Source organism: Zootoca vivipara, chromosome 9 (genome assembly GCF_963506605.1).
Source record: "Zootoca vivipara chromosome 9, rZooViv1.1, whole genome shotgun sequence".
Taxonomy (NCBI): domain Eukaryota; kingdom Metazoa; phylum Chordata; class Lepidosauria; order Squamata; family Lacertidae; genus Zootoca; species Zootoca vivipara.
In genome coordinates, this window is record NC_083284.1 from 55,472,932 (window position 1) to 55,496,547 (window position 23,616).

Consider the following 23,616-nt stretch of genomic DNA (forward strand, 5'->3'; position numbering starts at 1 on the left):
TCAGTTAAGCTTAGAAGCTTTAAAGGAATTTGAATCCTGGACTTTGTGATTCAAGTCTAGCACTCCCATTCTGGCTGTCTTTCAAGAGAGCACTTAGATTATTCCTCGCAAACTTTTGACTGAGTCTCCACGTTTCCTATAGATTAGATCAGTGTTTCCCAAACTTGGGTCTCCAGCTGTTTTTGGACTACAACTCCCATCATCGCTAGCAATCGAGACCAGTGGTCAGGGTTGATGGGAATGGTATGGGATTACGAACCACACAGCCAATGATTATTTGTTTCCGTTGGACTTGCCTTCCTGTTGTCTTGCAGCCTGGCAAAGTTCTGTGCTGTGTAACTACAGGTGGGACCAAATGCAGATTTGTCAGCCAACAATCTAGAATGCTAGATTGTGAGACAGTTGATAATACGGATTAAATAATTCTCTCTCAAATAAAAAAAATGGTATGTTCATTCAGGTGTGGTGGAGTCTTCTTCTTTGGAGGTCTTTAAGCAGAGGCTTGACAGGCATATGTCAAGAATGCTTTGGTGGTGTTTCCTGCTTGGCAGGGGGTTGGGCTGGATGGCCCTTGTGGTCTCTTCCAACTCTATGATTCTATGATTCTAGGTCATATTCTCTACATAGCTGAAAACCTTAGTCACTCCTCATCATACAAACTGCTAGGGGTCCAGTCACCCAAGCCAACAGATTCCCCATATATTATCCAACCTCATAGTTTTCTGTTTTCCACATAGTGATGCCGCTAATGAATACATGGACATGAAACCAGGAGTTTCTCAGGTCATCCACACCAATGCCACTAAAAGGAGTCCAGGCAGGCCAGGTAAGCTTTCAAGCAAGATTGGAAAAGAAAGAAGGGAAGTTTCTTTTTGAAATCACCCACACCTATCAAAACATGTCTATTTTTAAAAAAACCAGCCCTAATTCAATGTATTAGAACTTTAATAATCTACACAAAAACAGAAAACAATTTTGCAGTTTTCCATTGGGTGGGCACATTCAGAATCGCTTCATGTTTCAATAGCAGCTTAGGGGTATATCTGTGTTAATTAAGTGCTGTGCTCTGTTAATAGAAACACTGCTATCTTCCCAAATGTCCATAATTAATCCATTTATGTATTGCCCCTGCTTGTGTTGTGTAGGATCGTTTGCTAATCAGGATGTCACCATTGCCATCTTAGAAGATGATGAGCTGGCTCTGGATATTGAAGACTTGCTAAGTTTTTCTTACCAGGTGGCAAAAGGGATGAGCTTCCTTTCCTCCAAAAATGTGAGTGGAGAATTTGGAAAAAAATAATTCGTTCACCTAGAGGAGCACTAAATTGAGCATCTTTTTCACTGCTGAGTAATTTTTGAAAGGATGGGAAACCATGTGTTGTCAGGTGGGATGCATTTGCCTCCTGCTCTTGATGTTTTTACACCCCTGCTCTCATGCCACCTTGGGAGTGTAAAATAACAATTCTCCCCCAGCAGGTACACCTCCCGTGGGGAAATAAGAGGTTGTGGAATATGGGCAGGGAATCAGCTATGTTCTTCAGCCTGGAGAAACAGACCCTTTCCAATCAGGAGGATATATGATGATATTGTGGCCTGGGATGGTCCTTTGGCTTCCAGGTTATTGGTCAGTAAGAGTCTGTCTCTGTAGATCAGGCATCCCCAAACTTCGGCCCTCCAGATGTGTTGGACTACAATTCCCATCATCCCTGACCACTGGTCCTGTTAGCTAGGGATCATGGGAGTTGTAGGCCAAAACATCTGGAGGGCCGCAGTTTGGGGATGCCTGCTGTAGATTAACAGAGCTGGCCTTCAGTACTATGACCATCAGTCAGAGGAAGTGTTTTAAATTAGGGTGATACTATGGGCACCTGTAAATACTGCTTTGTACAGTCGGCCTTTTTATATACTTTTTAAAAAGCTCTTCACCTAACTTTATCTGCTTCGTGCTAAATGTTTGTACTAAACAACACCATAGAACAACCTAAGCCACTTGGTGGAGGGCATCTCTTTCTGGCTTCCTTGGATCATGGTGAACAAGATAAGTGGGTGGAAACCCCAACAGAAAACATTCCAGTTCTGAAGACATTACATTGGTGCCTCGACGTACGAATTTAATCCGTTCGGAAGGCACCTTCGTAGGTCGAAAAATTCGTAAGTCAAAAGCACCATTGGAAACGCGATTTCCCATAGGAATGCATTGGAAACGGAGAAATTCGTAAGTCGAAGCAACCCCATCTAAAAATTCATAAGTCGAAAAAACCCTACGATTTCCGTTCGGATGTTGAGAAATTCGTAAGCGTGTGGCCATTTGCCCCATTCGTGTGTCGAAAAATTCGGTTTGTCGAGTCGTTCGTAAGTCGAGGTACCACTGTACTTGAAAGCATATTCCATTGATTTCCACGGACCTTTCCTCCAAGTGACTGTGCTGCGAACAATATTCTGAGTTGGCAGAATCAAGAGAACTAGGAAAGGAAAGCTGCCCTCCCCTTTGTGGAATCAAATGGAAATAAAAACAGACACAAAGTAAAGCAAGGCGAACTTACTAACTGTAGGATGTTACTTTATCCAATAAGATCCTGGTTCTCCTATCCTCAAAAAGTCATTTGGCTATAGCCACAGGACTCCAACCAGTAAATTAAGACCAAATTTAATATTCAAATTTAATATTCAAGAAATTCAGATATAATAGAAGTGCAGTTCTGCACAGTTGTATTGGTGGTGTGCAATGCAAAACAATCATATTTGGTTATATATAGTTCCTATATATATATTTTTATTCAATCCCTTCAGTGCATTCACAGAGACCTGGCAGCAAGAAACATATTGCTTACTCATGGGCGGATTACAAAAATATGTGACTTTGGCCTTGCAAGAGATATCAGGAATGACTCAAATTATGTGGTCAAAGGAAATGTAAGTATGTTTGGATGCAACCTGCACCACTGTAAAGTGTGTTGTGGAACTGCATTTGATTCTTAGTGGCTGGAGTTCACGCCCGTAAGCGTCTGTGTGCCAAATAGCCTTTGCCTAGGGGGGGCCAACTTAGAATAGGAATGGAGAGATGGACAATGGAAACAAATTGTGCTGATTTTCAGAACAGAAGGTATGGAGGAAGTCCCTTCTGTCATAGGTTCGCTTGTTGTAAATGGTCTTCCCTCAGATAAACTTCCTCTCGACTAAATCTCTTCATTAAACCTGTAATCTCTTCCTGTGTGCCATGTGTGCAGTTGAAACCATCTCCTGAGATAAGGAGAATCTGACTCATCTGAGGCTCAGGCAAAGAATATTGCATTCCTTCCTTCAGGTTTTACCATCACTCCTGTTTCCCTTTAAAAATTCAATGTGATATGCAGGCACGAGCTGTGATGACAGAATGCGTGCAGCACAGGCAAGCAAACAAGAGTATGAAAGCCTTTTAATAGCAGCTAAATGTGCAAAGAAACTAAAGTGAGGACCAGGTTTAATTGTGAAGCCTCAGACTAATTATCTGCATCTAGAATTTTTAACATACAGGGCAACAGCTTAGGCAAGTGGGGCAGTAAGTAATTGCATTCCATTTGCCTAGATTAAGGGGTTTCTGTGTCCTGAGTTGCCTGATGTTTCATAGTGTGAAAGAGTCAGGAGACGAATTGGCTGCAGCTGTTAGGAGCTAGGGATGTTCCATAATTGTTTCTGGCATAATATCAAAGCTGATGCTAGGGGAACTCCAATCACCCCGAATAGTGACAGCAGCCAGCCCCCACCTCAACCTCCAGCAAAAAAACGATTCAATCATCCTTCGGTGATCAAAGATATGGTGGCTTTAGGATTATTGCTGTAATTCAAGGCTATACCACTTCATCTAATTACACTAAACAGTAACACTAATTGGTTTCCTGAACCCAAACAATGAATTGTGGTTGTACCATACAATGGCAGCCATTTGATGAAAGGTGATCCTTTGAAGTGCAGCGATTTCAACCTAAGATTGCTCTCTAATGACCAAAACCAACTTAAAAGGGGTTTCATTAGAGAAAAAGGAACTGCTTTGTGATGAGAAAACTAGAAACGTGCAATCATTTAGGAATTATATAGGCTACAGCAACATTAAGAATCAGAGGTGCTGCTTTAATCAAGCCCATTGGAGAACCCATCGGGACGTCTGACTTATTATCTTTTAACAGGAAGATCCCAGCTATAATCACAAAATGTTTTGAAAATTCCCTTCAGTTTCAAAAACGGGGTGCCTGGGGCCCTGCTGTTCAAGATACATATCTAAAACCCACTTGAATCCATAAAAATAGTAACACAGCTCTTGGGATACTGGCCTTAGGTTGATTCTATTTTATAAGATTTTTTTTTATTGTATTTATAAGCAGTTTCAAACAGTTCAAGGTACTTTGAACAATTAAAAACACAAAGTACCTTGTAGCATAGCCGTGGGATACTATAAAACAGCAGTTGGATAAATAGGATCATCATCATGGCTAAGTGTGTTGTGACTCTTTTTTAATCGAGACGTTGTGCTCACTAGATCTTGACAACAACTCCCATTCTCCCTCACTAGTGGCCAGGGTGTCTGAGGCTGATGGACCATCTTTAAGGCACCACTGCTATAGGCAGTACTGCGTATGTTTGGTTGCCATGATTGCCTAATTTGCCTTTCCTTTAGCTGCCTTTCAATGCAATAGATGTAGAAGTTTGGCTACATTTTTGTAGAAGCAGGCCAGGGATTTTCCTCTAGGTGGGGTTCTAAGCATTTCAGAATATTAAGAGCAGAACAGGAGATGGTGTGGAAGACTCTCACTTCCATCTTTGTTACCTGGATTAAGCTCCTAAAGGGTTTTGAAATGAACCCTTTCCAGTGCCTTGGTGGCATTGTCTTATGGCACTGAATGTCCATCTCTATACAGTAGCTGCTATTTCTGATAGGAATGACTTTTTCAATGAGCTGTGCAATCCTATCGCTTGCTCCTGGCAGGGCTGAATGGAGCAATGCAGCCATTGCTGGGGCAGAAGTTGAAGGGGCAAGCAAATCCATGAACCATTCTGAAGGTAGCACAGCGACTGGACCCAAATCAGGCCTGATGTGGTCTTATGATGGCAGTGGGGTTGGCTCAGCCCCTGCCCACCCACTGTTTGTGCACTCATTTTCCCTTCCTTTCTCTGTAAAGGCACGGCTTCCTGTGAAATGGATGGCACCTGAAAGCATTTTTGAATGTGTATACACGTTTGAGAGTGATGTCTGGTCTTACGGAATCCTGCTTTGGGAACTGTTCTCTCTAGGTAAGACGCATATGACTATCAACTCTTGTAGTTTATACAGAGCTACAACAATTACTTCTTGGCTCTTTTGTTTCTCACATTTAACCAAACCTGATATGATATATTAACAGACAGCTCTGTGTTAACAGGAAGCAGTCCCTATCCTGGAATGCCTGTGGATTCCAAGTTCTATAAAAGGATTAAGGAAGGATACAGAATGTTTACTCCAGAATTTGCACCTGCTGAAATGTGAGAGGACAAATTTATAACAACGTTGAAGTTGAAAATGTCAAACTTCTAGATTTAACCTTCTTGATTTAAGCAGTGTATTTGTGTTCTCCTGCTCAAAGTTGCAGTCATGAAATAAACTGCAATTGTATACTGAATATTTACAAAATCCCCTATCACTGCCTTAACAGCTGGTCCTAGATTCATTTACTTGGAAGTTTCCCCAGTAAAATCAGTACCATTGATGTCCCAGATACATGCATGTAAGATTGGGGTATTAGTTTGCATGATGATCTGTACTCGAATTTCTTTAAAAATAGAAAAACAAAATCTAGCAGCAATAAGACCCAATGCATGCACCCAGAAAATGTGGATTTGGCAGTGCGAGTAGATGAAGCACATTATCTGTGAATTTTGATCTGGGTAGCCCAAGCAGTGGTCCAGCTCTCTAGGGCCACATGTTCTAGCATTAAGGTGATGGTCCCTTCCCAAATTTGTTTATTTTGAACAATTGCACTTAGATTTTGGAGAGGTGAAATGACTACACAGCAGCCCCTAGAAATCCTGCCCAGAAGACACCCCACATGACCTTTTGAAATGTTGGAAGCCATTGCTGATGACCTTCCCAACCTGTCTTGAAACTTGAAACTGGTGTAACATGATCACAGAAGCACTAAATCTATACAACTGACGAATTAAGCAAATGATTATGATGATCAGAGAAAACAAACTCATGGAATTTTGTATCCCAAAGTTAGCTAGTTTCAGTTTGATTTTCTCATCGTAGCTGATGGGATGTTGTTGATAGCCAGCAGGCTGTGACTGTCAGATGACCTTGACAGCAGGGTCTTCGAGATTTGATGTTCCCATAAGTCCTGCTCTTATTTCCCACCGACAGTGTGCTAGACCATGGATATAGATCTAGATGAGTAGCGTCTCTGCTCAGAAGCAAAGAGCATGAATGGAGAGTGTGAACTAAATAAAAATGAGGGTGCACTGAATAAAGAACAAAGGGCTAGGGCTATTTGATAGCAGAAAAATGAGGTGTCTATGAGAGATAGGTTTTGAAAGAAGTTGAGATGTTCCATAGAACGTCCTTTGATGACAAAGGGAAATCAACTCACAGCACCTGCATGTTGAATGGGGGCTTCTCAAATACATGGCAAGGCAAGAGGACATAGGCCATCATACAGCACCAGGTTGTTGTTGTCTTTTTACGATTCCACACACAATCACTATATTTTTTATCTTTCTACTTATTCCAGTAAACGTGCTTTAAAAACTGTGCAATAAAATAGTATGCATTTGGATGCTGTATTGCTCATCGTTGCTCTACATGTTACTTAACATTTTACCGACTGCTGAAATCTCAGTTGACAAATTTCTGGCCGCATTTGCAGGTATGAGATAATGAAGAGCTGCTGGGATGCTGACCCCGTGAAGAGGCCGACTTTTAAGCAAATTGTACAATTGATTGAGCAGCAGATTTCAGATACCACAAACCATGTAAGCACTGAGCCTTTCAGTCTGCCTTCTTGATGGAGATGGGTGCTGAGTGCCCTTGTTTAATGTCATTACACGCCGTAAATGCCCCCCTCCAATTTCCTCTGCATTAAATGCCTTTCTCAGTTGCTTGAAAGAGTATAAATGGAAAGAAGTTGTCACCAAATACTGTTCCTGTTTTTGTATATCTTGATGCAGGAATGGCATTCAGCAGATTTCGGCTCAAAATTAGAAGCCTTGTGTTGCATATTGGCTAGTTGCAGAAATACCAGAGTAGAGGGGAAGTACACAGCCAGACGATTGACCAGTAAATTGCCCAAAAAAATCAGGGACAGCAAGTGGGATAAAATTGGAAGGGAACACCCCCAATTTCTTAATGAGAATTGGGGTTTGTGGGGTGGCAACCCCAGAGCAGTGCTTTATGTTAGATGGCATGGAAGCACTTCTGAGGTACTTTTAAACTTTATGTAAGTCACACTGGAGATCCTTACGGCTCAAAAGAGACCAAATAATCTAGACTGAAGTGAGAAGCCTATGAATGTTGCCTTCTAATGATCACTGTGCTTTTTGACTAAATCCAAAGCTTACTGTTTTTTTTATTTAAAAAAAAGGAACAAAATTGAAAGCCATTTTTGGTTTGTATCAGGGGTGGGGAACCTCAGGTCTAGGGACAAAAAGCACCCCTGGTTCTGATCCAGTTTTTGTGTGTGGCTGGAAGGTGTCCTTTAATTGCAATAATCTAGCTTAGAATCATAGAATTGTACAGTCAGAAGGGGTCTCGAGAGTCATCTAGTCCAACCCCCGGCAATGCTTGTCTGGATGGGGAGATGTGCCATGTAGAAACCCTTGACACTTATACAGATGGAGTGAAACGATAATTGAAATCCTGGCAAAATGCTTGGAAGTTCCCGCAAAGGTGCAAATAAATGAAATAATAAAAGTAAGTTAAGGGATCTCTCTACAATTGTAAATGGGAGCAAAAACCAATATAAAACAAACGTGAGCTTTTAAATCGCGATCCCATGGGGCAGGTAGTCTGTTGTCATTGCAGTCGTTCAATACTGATCGCTGTTCTTGTATCTTTCTCCAGATTTACTCAAATGTTACAAGTGACGTTTGCACTCAAGGAAATGCTCCGGATCACTCGGTGAGAATAAATTCAGTAGGCAGCAGCGCTTCATCGACTCAGCCCTTGCTCACACATGAAGTTGCTTGACAGGAGACTTGTCCAGCCTCCCTTGATGAAGAAACTACTGTTGTTGTTTTCGAAATGACTACCGGTTGTTCGCAGTGTATCCACTACTACGCCAAGGGTAGTAGGAACATTGCAGTGATATTCTTGCTCTGTCCCCCCCCCTCTTTTTTGAAAATCACATGCTGTTAAAAACAAAAGTAGGTTACCCATCACAGTTAACAATGTCGTTACACTGTTTGCTAGAATCTGTATAGTTGCTATGTTAAATGTGTTCGTAGTGTAGAACCAGATTTGGGAGTGGGAAAACAACCTGTTTAAAATCTTTGGTATGGATTAAAGATGTATCTATCTGTATATATATGTATATATATAATGCCAGACGTCAAGAGCTCTGATTCTAGAAAATAGGTGTTTATGTTTGGAAATGAATAAATGCAGGTATCTGAATCGATTTCCATTACTTTCCCAACCCCAGAAATGTTAGAAATGCAAGCAAAAAGCAAAACATATAACATTCCAAATCCTGGAGCAAAATAGACCACTTGAGCAGAAGGGAATGGAAAGACCCTGAATATTGTAGCACCTCAGCTTGAGCATCTCAGATGTTGGGCCACCTCTTAGGACAAGGGTGGGGGACCTGTGGCCCTCCACATTTCCAGTTCATATGATCATAGCCAATGGCAGAAAAGAGTCTAGCAACATCGGAGTGGCAGTTCCCACCTGGTCTGTCCCCCGCTTGATGCTTCTGTAACTTCCATTCCTGGTAGAAGATTGGGCACGGGTGGGGTGGTGGAGAGAGAAGATTATGTTCATGCTTCATTTTTGTACATGTACCTATATTTTGTAACGTGTGAGTGGCTGTCCCGTGGTTGGTTTTAATTATTTTTCATAGCTTCATCTACTTTGGCAGGTCAGTCTCTGCATCCATTTCTCACGGCATATGCCAGGAAGAAGAAAATTCTCTGCTGGGTGGCTATTTCCAAGTTACCAAAATAATTGCATCCCCGTTGACTGCTGCTTCTCAGTTTGGAGAAGAAATATGTCTTATTTGCATTTCACAACTTACAGTTGTATGTTCTCTGTAAAGCTCTTATAGTCTGATCAGAGACTAGGCAAGGTGTTAGTGGTATGAGTTAGGTACCTTCTGAAGAAAGCTGCTCATTTTTCACAGCTTTTATTACCACCAACGTGATTATTGTTTGCAAAAGTCATTTTCTTTCCCTTCTTATTCTTCCCCAAGTATCTCCTGGTTGCATTTTTCTACACAACCGTGAAAGCTTCCTGTAGAGGCCCACATAACCACATCCTGGGGAAGGGCTTATCCCTCTGTAACATTATGTACTGCAGGGATGGCGACACATGATAAATAACTTGCTTGAGGTTTTGGATTTTCATGTTAGAGCCAAGGTATAGCAGGCAGGTAGATTTAGGAATGGCATACCGATATTGCTACTGTTGTTTCAGAATCCATCCTTATTGTCCTAGACCATAAAAAGATGCTTAAACATTCTAGACCCTTTGTTTCCCCCCTAAAAGTTTCAGTTTTCCATAAAGCAGCGAAAATTAGAAGAAGGCATGTAGGTAATAGACCAATTTTGAAATAGTTATTTATTCATAGTGCACCAGCATTTCAGCACCGTGTTATTTCAGCACACCTTTGTTGAGTTTACATTGTTTCGTTAGAAGTAGCTTTTCACCCAAATGCAAGATAATTTAAAAATATATATATATACACTGCTTGATTCCTCAAATTACACTGAATACCACTCACTTTTACTGTATGATCTGATCTATAGCTACATTTTCCTCCATGCCACTTGGGGCTCTATTTACAGATGTTTACTAGCCAGCCTTCACAGTAGACACTAGTTATTTACGCTTTTGCACCTTTCCAAAGTTTGGGCGAAGAAGGGCTCAGTCTAAAATCCACATATGCAGGGGTTTCCCATTCTCTTCTGTGAAGGGAAACGCTCCCAAAATGCACCGGTTGTTCTCATTGCACATGTAGGTCATTTTCCTGTTCTGATAATGGGGAAGCCTTGGCTTCTATCCTGCACTTGACCCCAACTTCCAAGGATACATCCCAACACCTTTTTGGCTTCCATAGCTGTCGGAAGGCATAATAATTTTCCACACTGCGGTACTTCATTGGCACTTAGATGGAAGACTTTATTCCTTTAATGTTCTCAAAAGTTATATTTTTATATATTTTTTTGGAAAAATTAGTTTCAGGTTTGTAGCAATAATGTCTCCTCAACTCCTTTAGGCTCTTGAAAAATATTTTTATATAAATATATATATATATGCAAAGCAGCTGTATGTATAAATATGTGGATGTTTGAAAAGTTGTATTGTTAAAAGAGTTTAAATAAAAGTGTTAATAATATACATTCATTTATAGCCGTGCTGTGATATACTTTGCTAGTTCCATCATTGCCCTGTGGCTTAATCAACCTGCTTTTTTATGGTCTATATGAGCTTACTAGCAATCTATATTGGAGATCTCCAATGTGAAAGAGTGTAGGGAAAGGCTCAATCGTGTTGTTGATCAACTGAAAAATGTGTGAAGGATTGAAAAGCCATATTTAATTGCACACATGTGCTACTGCAACAAATGTGCACCAGCTATGGAGATGGATTATATGCAAGCCAAGTCAAAACCATCTGGTTTTGAATTAAGTTCATTCACCAGCACCCTATGACTGGCCTGTGCATTCCTGACACAGGGAGCAGTGTAGTTGATCGATCTTACTATAAAGGAACTAGAATGGATAGGCCCGGTACCAGAAGTACTTTACCTAGAACAAGGGGGGAAACCCCTCACTCACTGGCATGTAGGTTTTCTACATCACCAATCTGCTAACCCAGGGGTTGGCAAGCTAAGGCTCGGGGGCCGGATGCGGCCCCCAGGCTCATAAATCCGGCCCGTGGACCCTGCCACCTGCTCGGTTAGTCCCTGCGTGCTGCAGACACATCACTGCGCGGCGACTGACTTCCGCAATGCTAGCACGGCTTCTGGGCGGGCAGTGACGCTGGCATGGCTTCGGATAGGCTCCTGGGAGCTCCGCAGGGATGGGCTGATGCGAGTGGCTGCTGCTCGTCAACAACGCCGGTGGGCGGGCGGTGCTGAGACGCGTTCCTCCAGGTCCGGAGGCAGCAGCGGGACTGGCTTGCAGGGTATTTATATTTTTCAAAATACAGTCTGGCCCCCCACAAGGTCTGAGGGACAGTGGACCGGCCCCCTGATTAAAAAGTTTGCCGACCCCTGTGCTAACCTGAAAATTGACTGCAGGCCCATGTAAGCCAGACAGCATAATGCAAAACTAGGAGATGTCTAAAGGAACGACAAAGTTGTTATGTGAATTAGGCGTCAGTGGCAGTTGGCAATTCTAAGTAATGAAGTTCCAGTCAATCTCCTCTATGACCTTTTCTACCCTTGTGGTCTCTCCACTCAAAGTTTCTTGGGGGATTTTGCATCCATGTGATTGGTGCCTTTTCCCGACTTTTACATCCTTTTCTGTTTCAGATCCTGTTTGGAAGTTCACTTGGGCCTCAGATTCAGGAGAGCCAGTCTTAAGAGTGGAGGTTTCATATTCATTCCCTGACGAATATAAGCTATGGGGACCAAGTAAAAATGGAGACAGGGCTCGTACACCTTTTAATATTTGGGTACAGTCTTCCCCATTTTGGCGTGCACCCAAACAATGTTTTGGACTTCCAATTTCCATTAGCTCTAGCATGCGTAGCCAATGGTCAGTGAAGATGGGAGTTGTAGTCCAACATCTGGATAGCATCAGATTGGTGAATATTGGCTGTGTAGAAGAGGGAATTTCAGCAGGAGTAGTTTGCCATGAATTCCTTCTTCTGCACTACTTTTAGATGTGCCAGGAGTCCTATATACCAGCTTGCATTTGCTGGAAATGAACAGCCGTGTACCATATTTCTCCATCCCTTAGAGATGTTCCACATTGGGAATGCCTGTACCGTACTAGCCTTCCAATTTCCCTTCTCTCAATTGCCATCATTCTTAATATTTGGGAGCCTAATGTGTTTGACTTTAAATTAAAGAATCACAAGCATAACGGCAACCCCTATTAAATAAGGAAAATTGCTCTCAAAATGCTTTATATATTGTGAAAGGAGAGTAACTTCATATCTGTTTTGAGGTTGGAAAAACGCAGTGGCTCAGAAAGCATCTTATGGTAATGATACAGCTTAACTAGGACTTCATTCTGAGTTTTAAAAATGCAGTTTTGCAAACGAAGACATTGAAAATCCAGAGTCAAAAAGCTGCAATCGTGCTAAATCAGATGACTCAATAATATCCCATCCTTGGTGACTGTTATATGCAATTAATTATTACCATTAACACTTACTTAATAGTAATCTGCTAGAACTAGGTCAAGCCACTTACAAAATATGTCCGCTATATACCTACTTGCGGGTGAAAAGGGGAAATACTAAGACACCCAAAGACACCCGGGCTTGAAAACACAGTGATGGAGGAGACAGAAGGCATGAAAATTAGATTAGTAGCTATGAGACGGGCAAAACAACAGGGCTGGGAAGAGAATCATCTACCCAAACAATACACATGATTACTCCTACATCTTACCACTTATTTGATTTCTTTTTTTTCTTTTTTGCTGCACATGGATTTTTACTTAATCCAAATTTGGGCATATAATAGGATTTGGAGGTCTCTAGCACAAACATATGGTCATCTTTAACATCAGTTTATCTCCAACACACACTGTGTATATAGCAAATAATTTTTTTTTGTTTTCTCTCTGACCCAATGCATTTTTCCATTTGACAATATTGCATGAAGATACTGAACCTAATTCATTGGATTCACTATGTGGGCTTAACACAATGATCTTTTCTTTCAAGTTTCTTGCTGCTAAGTTATAAACACTTATTTGTTCTTTCATTTCAAAACAACAGTTAAGGCAGGGCTGGTTTGGATGCTAGGCTAAATCAATGTTTAGCATTACGAGGATGAACCTAACCTCTTGCCAAACTCTCATACTACTCCTCTTTCTCCAGTCTGACTGGGGGAATTCAGAATCTTTCTCTTCCATCTGTGGTGAAATGAACTTTCTTGTGCCTCAAAACCCAGACATATTGCTGTTAGTCTTAACTGACTGGTGGTACATTTATAAAGTCATGCTTTCGCTAACCATAATTAACCACAGTTTAGGGTTTGGATGACACACTAAACTGCTGCTACTCTAAAACGTAAGTGGAAGCTTCCAATCACCTCCTTGCAGCAGCACTAAAGGAGAGGAAGGGGAATACTTAAGCCCAGTGGAGACGGGACACGTTCTTGTAACACTAAACAATGGTTTGGTGTAACAACGGAACTGGGTGATTTAAAAATAAATAAATAAATACTCCGCTCTAGAAGCAGATTTGTACTATTATAGAAACTCATTATTGGGACAGAATGCTATTTACTGTGAACTTCAGCTATTCAAGAACTACAAGGATTTCCTGGATACAGTTTTATGCCAGACATTCTTCAGAAATCATTGCACAATTTTATAAATTCTGTGACTGGCTTGCTGTGTATAAAATTGTGTTTGGCTTTAACACATGTGAAATTCAGAAACGCTGTAAGCACATGGCTGTCTGCCACCCTTCCTGTTCTACATATGTGATTTGCTATGGTCTTGGAGAGCCAAGAAACAGTATTGGGATTTTTCAAGCTTTGTGCTACTGGTAAGTAGAAGAGCACAATAAGGCAAACATGTCATCTGGCGGTAATTAATCTTGCCTACTGCCTCTCCTGTATTAATTTTTTAGACTGTAAATTCCTCAGAGCAAGGATCTCTCTCTGTCTTGCTGTACACACCACACACACAAATACACATGTGCGCACGCACACAGAATATAACCCTACACATTTTTTTAACAAATAAGAGTTTTTATCTGCAACGCTGTTCACAGACTCTTCGTTCCCTCTTGCTACTGCTTCATGCACTACATCTAAAGACAGTGGAGCATTTGAACAGTGGTTGCTTTGAAAGGCTTGTTAGAAGAATACCAAACCACCGTCATATGGCTCGGCCCCTGCTTGCATTGCTTGGAGGAAAAAGAACTGACATCAGCAAGTGACAGAAAATGAGCGGGTTGTTGTTTTGAGAGATAAAAGTGCCACAGTTATAATCGATGCACATGACTATCATATGCATAGCGAGGCCACATCATTGCTGTAAGGGCTCGGAAAGTGACGTAAAATAAACAATTGTTGCATAGGCAGTTTGGAGGAATGTTAAGGGCTGTTCCTGATACCGTACTAGCGTTATTCAAAAAATCCTTGTGACCATTGCCTCTTCTGAATGATGATGATGATTTTGTCATTGTCTGCTATTTGTGTACCTTTCCTCATGAGTTATTCTCCATTTTATGCCTTCGCTTTAGCTCTAGCTCACCTGAATGCAAATCCAGATAATCTTCCCATGGTACGTTGGGAGAAAGAGCTGTGGATCTATTATTATTATTATTATTATTATTACTATACTGCCCTATACCCAGGGGTCTCAGGGCGGTTCACAGAATAAAATCAAGATATTAAACCACAAAATACATAATATATGGCATAGCTGCACCCACACCACCTCTCCTCTGTCTCTTCTCCAATGTCAGAGTTTCCATCATCAAAGAGGAATTGGCTGCAGTCCTTTTGCCAGTCTCATGGGAGAGATAGCCAACATTGGATCTCCTCTCCACCCTCCAAGAGGGAAATCCAACCGATTCCAAGACCCCTGAGATGGTCTCCCATTGGACCATTGGATTGCAGCCTGAAACTCCTCACCCTCAATGCTCCAGCCACAAGTATTGTGTCAAATTTGCTCATTTAAGGAAGAGGTGGGGATAATCACAGGCAGGTACAGTGGTACCTCGTGTTACGTACCGTCCCCCTTACGAATGCTGCGGGTTATGCACTCCGCTAACCTGGAAGTACAGTGGTACCTCGTGTTACGTACTTAATCCATTCCAGAGGTCTGTTTGTAACAGGAAACCGCTCGTAACATGAGGCGTGCTTTCTCTAATGGCGCCTCCCGCTGCTGCAGTGCCAGAGTGCGACTTCCGCTTGCATCCCGGGGCAAAGGTCGCAACAAGGGGCATCTACTTCCGGGTTAGTGAAATGCGTAACCCGCAGCATTCGTAGGGGGGGCTGTACGTAACACGAGGTACCACTGTAGATGCCCCTTGTTGTGACCTTTGCCCCAGGATGCGAGCGGAAGTCGAGCTCCAGCAGCGCAGCAGCAGTGGGAGACACCATTAGAGAAAGCGTGCCTCATGTTATGTTGCAAACGGACCTCCGGAATGGATTAAGTATGTAACACGAGGTACCACTGTACAGGGCAATGCAACAGGTTCGCCTGCACTGGGCGCAGAGCTGAGGAGATCAGAGCCGGATTTTGGCATCGCACAGGGTGCAGATGAAATTCGAAAGACCAAAGTCCACCCCCGGGGACAATCTTGCTGTGATGGTATAGCCTTTTCTGGGGATGGGAGAAGAGACAGGTTTGCTTTATATATCTGGTGAGATAGGCACCCGAGCACTGGAGAGGAGGAAGACACAGCCCGGGGGGTGGGGAGCAAAAAATGAAAAACCAGGGCATTTTAACCCACAAAATGGAACTGGCAGAGCCTTGAGTACTGCATGTTGCAATGGTGTCGTAGGCAGCACCTCTTCCTTTTGCTTCCTGTGTGGTCTCAGAAACACTTGCAGTGCAGTTTTGGACTTGGCCATGCCACTCATTTCTTAGGCCTCTAAACTACCAGCTGCAGAAATAAGGAAATGCTCTGGCTCCAGCACAAGTTTGGGTGGGAAGCCAACCGGGAGGAGAATCTGCAGGAGCCCTGTATGGGCATTCAGTCTCCTCATGGGTAAGCAAACACATAATAATAATAATAATAATAATAATAATAATAATAATAATAATCTATTTATACCCCGCCCATCTGGCTGGGTTTCCCCAGCCACTCTGGGCGGCTTCCAACAGAAATATTAAAATACAATAATTTATTAAACATTAAAAGCTTCCCTAAACAGGGCTGCCCAGGGATGGGCAGATCTGCAGATTTTGGTTTCTGCAAATTTCTCATTTTTCCAGGCTAAAATTCAGTTCTCCACATTTCTGCAGCAACAGGCGCACTTCCACCCTCATGAAAGTTGGCCACCATTTTAGTGCAAATTTCTCCCAGAGTACATGCTTTTGCAGGCAGTCTCGACTAGCAGATTTTTGCTATCAATTCTCTCTGTTCTAATGCACTTTCCTGTGCTATTTTAAGTAATGCACAACGCTTTCCTCTCAGCATATGCATTTTTTGAACTCTTTTTTTTTACTCATTGGAGAACTGCACTGCAAAATTCAAGGAATTGAAGGATAGATGTGTTTTGGTTTGTGCATTGCTCTGAGAAGCGTGAATTAGATAGATTCTCATTAAAATGCAAACCAAATTGAATTTCATCTCCATCTCTATAAACACGAGTGGGAGGCAGAGTCCTGCGGATAAGGGCCCCTCTTCACCCTGTCTGATGCATCACCTGAATACCATTTACAGCCCTCCATGCATTTTTTTTAAATTAAGGGTTTTCTTGCTTTACAAAGATATGTGCAATGTCTCTCTTAGCATTTTTACAAATCAGTTTCATTTGTTGAGACATTGGTGATGGAGAGCATGCACCTCAACAGGCACATATTTCCACATGTGGTGGGAGTGCCCCAAAATCCAACTATTCTGGACAACAACCATAAGAGAAATAGGTAAAATAACCCAACAGACATTAGAATTTACCCCAGAATTGGCCTTGCTAAACATCTTCCAGGACAATAATGCCCACCTGCATCACAAAGAACTCATATCCCACTTACTCTCAGCAACCAGAAGCACCATAACCAGACACTGGAAAGACCTGTCAGGAGTAAGCATGGATCAATGGTACCAAATAGTATGGGAAACAGCCCTACTAGAAAAAGTAATCAATAAGTTGAAACTGACATGGGGACAAATAGAAGAAGATGGCTTCACCCCGGTATGGTTCCCCTTTATCACATACACAGCCCAACAAGAAGATCTGAAGAAGTGTGCATGCACACGAAAGCTCATACCTATGACAAACTTAGTTGGTCTCTAAGGTGCTACTGGAAGGATTTTTTATTTTTATTTTGACTGCGTCAGACCAACACGGCTACCTACCTGTAAACAGCCCAACAAGACAATGACAAAATCCACCAACAGCCTACGAATCAATATGGTTAACCTGACCCAAAACACTCACCCACCCCACTCACACACAAAACAAAGACCACCACAGCCAACCACAAAGGAACACCCATAGCCCTTCATGCATTTGAGGGTAAAGATCTGAAGTGGGGAGCTTCCTCAACTTAGTGGAAACTCCTTGCACGACGCAGAACTGTACACACTCAAGACTCTACATTGCGTGGAAAGCTTTGACAAAGAGAGGGTGCTCTCCAATTCCAGCCTTCAATTGTGGAGGCTTGTAAACATGACCAGAGGTCCAACCAGAAGTCTCTTTATATATATTTTTTAGTGTGCCACGACCTATTCAGGTTTCTTAAATTCTGTCAATGAAGAAGGTGCAGTGCTGCATACACCTCCCCTTCCACATCTGACCTCCTCACCTTGTGTGGGAAGTTTCTAAAGGGCGAGATGAAAGCACATGCAGTTGAACATGGTCGCAACCTCCCTAGGGTGGGAAAATCCAGACTGCCAACTGAAGGAAGGACAGTAGGCACATTTAGCCCACATGGGGACATGGGAATGGCAGTAGGTTTGGCATGTGCATACACACCCCTCCACAGTTAACATTAAACATGTATGTACAGGACTATAGCATTTGGAGTTTATGGGTTTTCACATACGCATTATTCAGCCAGAAGGGTTTAACTAGGTCAGCAGTAGCCAATGCGGTGTCTTCCAGATGTCGTTTGACATGTGGAACAAGCCTTACGGGGAACGGTTGAAGGAGCTGGATATGTTTCGCCTGGAAAAAAGGAGACTGAGATGAGATATGATAGCCATCTTCAAATATCTCAAGGGCTGTCACATGGAAGAGGGAAGAAGCGTGTTTCCTCCTGCTCAGGAGGGTAGGACTCGAACCAGTGGTTTCAAGTTAGAAGAAAGGGGATTCCCACTAAACATCAGGAAGAACTTTCTGACAGTAAGAACTGTTTGACAATGGGACATCCTCCCTTGGGAAGTTGTGGACGCTTGGAGGTTTTTAAGCAGAGGTTGGATGGCCATCTGTCATGGATGCTTTAGCTGAGATTCCTGCATTGCAGGGGGCTGGACTAGATGACCCCTGGGTACCTTCCAACTCTACAATTCTATGGTTTTATGGTTTTATGTCTTCCTGATGTTGTTGGGCATGCCTCGCAATTGGCCCTGCTGGCTGTGCCTGGTAGAAGTTGGTCTTTCACCTCACATGGAGATCATCACACTGGCTGCCTCTAAACTAGGCCATGCAAATACTGTAGCCCAATCCTACAAAATGATTATAGCTGCTTTTCCTCCATTCAGCCTCTTCCCTTGTCAAACTTGATCTGCTTGTCTCCCACCATCTTGTTCCAAAGAAGCAGTTAGCTGCGTTTTTAAATCAGAAGGGAAAAAAGGGGCTTCTTTGTTTCCTTCATGATCGAAAACAGCCTTTTATTTGCTTTGCTTCGATTGTACTGCAAATCGCCCTCAGCGAGAAAGCCTTGAGAATTTAAAAGACGCATGAGCAATTAAATATGAGTTTTGGATACAAAGTGGCAGGCAACAGTAAACACAGTCACGAGGGGCGAATGAAAACAGGTTCCTGGGCAAATTTTCCCTGGAGCATCCTTATTTTATTTAGAAGCTTCTAGCAAGCTTAGACAATTAGACATTTTTACTGACAGAGATGGATTTTCTTAAACCTAACTGGACCCATGGCCATCTCAGATCATCACTTCTTGTTGATGCTTCTAAACTTCTCAGTGCTCACCACTCCATAGTTACCAGAAAATTTGGCCTCTCTCACACAGCTTATGTTGTTTGCCCATCTATCCCTAAACCAAGAGTCATGCTTTTGAGACTTCCTGTCCAACCCTCCCGATATTTCTGGAATCCCCTTTCCCTTGCTTTAGCTGACTCTGGCAGAGGTTTTCACAAAACTCTTCCCACATCAGTTGGTCTGCTGAGGAACACTTGCATATCAGCCACAGGAGCTGGGATAGCTCAGGCGGTAGAGCAATGAGACTCTTAATCTCAGGGTCATGGGTTCAAGCCCCATGATGGACAAAAGATTCTAGCATTGCAAGGGGCTGGACTAGATGGTCCCTGCGGTCCCTTCAAACACTATGATTCTATGAACTTTCCCCTGAACACAGTAGGCGAACTCGGGGGTAAGGGTTCAATTGTATGTACTACTCAGCTAATGTGGGGCACCTGTTTCGCCAGTCTGCCATCTAATGCCATATCAAGTAAGAACGTATTGTTGTGTACCACCCCCATCGCTGATCAGGGCAAGATTCCAGTAGTTCAAAACATGTGCTTCCTTTTGGAAACGAGGCACAGTGGAGACTGTGGGGTCTTTATGATATATGGTTTATTTGCATAAAATAAATATGACGAGCCTATGATGGAGGGGTTTGCAGTATTAACACCCCCAAGAGGGTCTTGCTTCTCCCATAGCCACAGGCTTGGGTTCCAGCAAAAATCAGCCACAGCACTGTCTCTCTCTCTCTCTGCCTTTCCAGCCTGTAACTTTTCTTCCAGCTTCCGGCTCACATAACAGCAAACTCTGCTCTAAAACTCAGGCTTTGTCGTGTTAACTATCCAAGAGTTGAAGAAGGGATCTCATCCATTTGCCATCTGGCACAGTGTCCCCCTTTCCGTGTTTGTCACCCAGGTGACACCTTATCAGGAAGAAAACCTGGCATATTAGATTTTAACTCTTGCTGAATCCAGGGATTTAGAGGGGTCTGGCACCCACAATCTCATAACAGTATTTTAGATTGCTGGGAAGGAGTGGCAGTGAGCAAGTTGTCTCTCGAGGGAGCCTGTCCACCCTTCTTCAGCTTCTTACTGAGAAACTTGGAATTGTAGCTCTGTGAGGGGTAAACTACAGATTCTTTGGGGTGGTTGCTTCCAATGTACGTATGTTATATACTGAGAGGGCTACGTTCTGATGTGCCTGTACTAAATTTATGCAGAGGTTAGATTACACCTGGTCTTTTCTTTATTGAGTATTTGCTGTGATTTGCTTGTGGGAAAGTTATATGACAATGAACAGTCACCCTGCATTCATCTTGATTTGCTTGCTTTGTTTCCTGTTAATCACTTGCCCATTCCCCACTTTCCATGCATTTCCTTGTCACTTTCCTAACCGGAAAAAGTCTGCTGCTGCTTCTTTTTTTGAAGTGGATTTGTTTTGCAAGGAGGACAGGGTGCTTTTATCCACTTGGAGCTGTGTAAACTTAAATTTCTCAGTATGCACTTGACTCCCTCATGCAAAATTGTGGCAATTTGGGGGCGCTCTGAGTCTCCCTTCTCACCATGACGATGTTACCAAGTGGTAAGTCCACTCTGGATATTCTACAGATAAAGCAACCAATGGGAGTATTTATGCCCTCCATAATTAACTAGGGTGTGTTTTATTTTTATTTACCCAAACAACAACAGCCCAGACTGCACTTTACATGACCAAACACTACAGGCAGTATAAATGTAGGTGTTGGTCTGTGTATATATGAGTCCTTTGCCTTTAGCTAACACCACAGCGAGCCTACTAACAAGAATTCTGGTTCTCCTGATGTATAAAACCTCCACAGAGTTCATGATTCATTGGAGTCATCACATGCCTTTCGTTTTCTGTCCAACACTTGCTTCTGAGTCAATATTTTGTTCCCCTCTGTGTGCTTATTGATATTCTTTTTTTCTTTTAATATTTGTTCTGTCATTTTATTAGGCAGTGAAGCCAACTTTAACAGGTGAGTGGAAAATAATTATCTGGAAGATTATTATTTTTTGTCTCTCTCTTCTGAAACCACCATTCTAATTGCTTTTTTTTTTTTTTTGGTAATTTTTGTACTAATGTGCTTCTCACCATTCTTGCTCAATCAATTAATTCCATTAGCTGGCATTCCAATTCTATGAGCTGCTGGACCAGCAAATAGTTGTTTAGGGAGGAAGACAAAAACTGCTGTGTTGTGGCAACTTGGAAGATTGGGGTGTTGCACTGGAGCCATTAACCTGTGTTTGGCTGGCCTCTGTTGGAAACTGAACACAAGATGGAGATAGACTTGTGGTGCAATCCAGCTGTGTGCAAGTCTTAAGTGCCCGCATAGTCGATTCAGGCGGTTGTATGAGTGAAGAAGCCACCATCAACAGATCCATAATGGCTGCCTCAAACAAATGTATTGTATGACTCAGGCTTGGCCCTATAAGGAAGAGAGAAACCAGTGAAAGCCGGTCTATTAGGACAAATGGGGCGCTGCCCCACCAACTTCAGCCAGCCCCCTCCTGCCTGCCTTCTTACTTATAACCATCCCAGGGTTTGCCACTGCCTGTCAGCTTCCTCCATCTTAGACTCAATGTAGGATGGGGATGAAGTTAGTACTAGTTGTCCCTGCCTGTCGTTTCCTCTGGCTCCACCTACTGTTGGCCTCCTTGCCTTCTGCCCTACTTTTCCAACAGGCACCAGCCACCACCAAGAGAAACTGGGATTGAATTATAGCAACCATAACCAGGTTGGGTTTTTTTTTCAGCCGGAACTTGCCGGAACTCTGTTCCGGCACCTCTCAGGTGGGCGCCATTGCCATTCTGAGAGAATGAGGGAGGTGTTCATGGTGAGTTCCAACACCTCTTTTTCTAGAAAAACAGCATTGACTATATTTAGGTGTCATCATGTGTGAGATTGCTGTCACGTGAAGGAGACAATAGCGATCACACTCTCTGGCCCCGTTACCTCCTTCATGACTGCTTTGGTGGCCATTGGCAGGGAATGTTCTGACATGAAAACGTTCTGCCCTGGGCTCCTTCAGGAGGAAGGTGGGATAGAAAATGAATGAATGGTGCAGGGTTCTACATAGTGCAATGAGGCCACGTATGTACAGCTGCTTCTGGCTTTTCCTCCAGCATGTGGAGGGCAGTAGTAGTGCATTACCCCACCATGACAAAACAGCAGTGTGTGTGTGGATTTTGTCCAAACTGTTATGTTTATATGCCACCTTCCTATAAATACATCTGAGTGGGGAAGGATATGCAAGAACCAGAAGCCCTCAAAAAAAAGTTTCAGACAGTCGTCCTTTCTCAACCACCTATTCAAGAAACACTTGTTTCCCTTCAGTTGTGATGCATTAATTCTCGTTTTTGACGTTATCTTTAGCCTGACCATAATTCATTGCTTGTTTTTCTGCTTCGCACCTTCACATGGCCAGAGCAAGTTCCTTTTTAGCAACAGGCTTAGAACTATCCTTCATGAAACCAAATTGACCACTTCCTGGACCCAGCATTTTCCTTGTATACCACAAAAGCTCATTTCTGACTTTAATTACTACAGGGCTTTGATGTATTCTTAATTCTTCTTCTTAGCTTCTGCCTTTTAAATGCTTCATCCAATGTGCGCTTGAAGGATCAGGAGGTTTCCACAACCAAACAGTCTTTGTGTATACAGACTGGTATTAATGACCTCATCTTCCCTATTCCCTTTCCTCAGTGATCAGCATAGCTGCCAAGTTTTCCCTTTTCTCGCGAGGAAGCCTATTCAGCATAAGGGAAAATCCCTTAAAAAAAGGGATAACTTGGCAGCTATGGTGATCAGAAGCGACCACAACTCAACTAGGTGCCAGGCAGACTTGACCCAATTTAGTGTTCAAAATGCTGGGGAAGCAGAAGTGAGGCATGAGATGGCTACATGCCATACTTTGCAGAAGATACTCCCCATCTGAAGAACCTCTAGCCCAAGTCCAGTTTAAAGATAAAGAACCATCAAAGTTGATGGGAGGGGCCTTCATAAAATCCTCACATACTGACTTATAAGTGCAGGTGCAAATTTAGAAATATAATTTAAATATAAATACATCTCATCATGGTGGGGAAGACTATGACCAGGGGACCTGTGTGCCTGCTCATTCTGCGCTCCTTTCTTTTCTTATCTTTAAATCAGACCTTTAACAGGATGGCCTTCAAAACAGGGATCCTTCGAAGACAGAGCTGGTCTCTGGCAGCCTTTTAAATAGTTTGTCCTCTGTAAAGGGACTCCCTGGTCCTGAATGGGGTAACTGTGCCCCTGAAGGACGAGGTGTGCAGCCTGGGAGCCTGGGAGTCATTTTGGACTCACAGCTGTCCATGGAGGCGCAGGTCAATTCTGTGTCCAGGGCAGCTGTTTACCAGCTCCATCTGGTACGCAGGCTGAGACCCTACCTGCGCACGGACTG

The 23,616-nt window shown here is 42.8% G+C and overlaps 1 protein-coding gene across 2 annotated transcripts in view; it reads left to right on the forward strand.

The window, feature by feature from the left end:
• The window catches only part of KIT (KIT proto-oncogene, receptor tyrosine kinase), a 95,677-nt gene extending 85,012 nt beyond the window's left edge, over positions 1-10,665 (forward strand). For both annotated transcript variants that reach the window (XM_035113018.2, XM_035113019.2), the window contains 7 exons: positions 738-826; positions 1,146-1,273; positions 2,791-2,913; positions 5,154-5,265; positions 5,394-5,493; positions 6,873-6,978; positions 8,066-10,665. In XM_035113018.2, the coding sequence (XP_034968909.2) occupies positions 738-826; positions 1,146-1,273; positions 2,791-2,913; positions 5,154-5,265; positions 5,394-5,493; positions 6,873-6,978; positions 8,066-8,191 (784 nt within the window). In that variant the 3' untranslated portion in view covers positions 8,192-10,665. The remainder of the gene's footprint in view (positions 1-737; positions 827-1,145; positions 1,274-2,790; positions 2,914-5,153; positions 5,266-5,393; positions 5,494-6,872; positions 6,979-8,065) is intronic.
• The last annotated feature ends 12,951 nt before the right edge of the window (positions 10,666-23,616 follow it).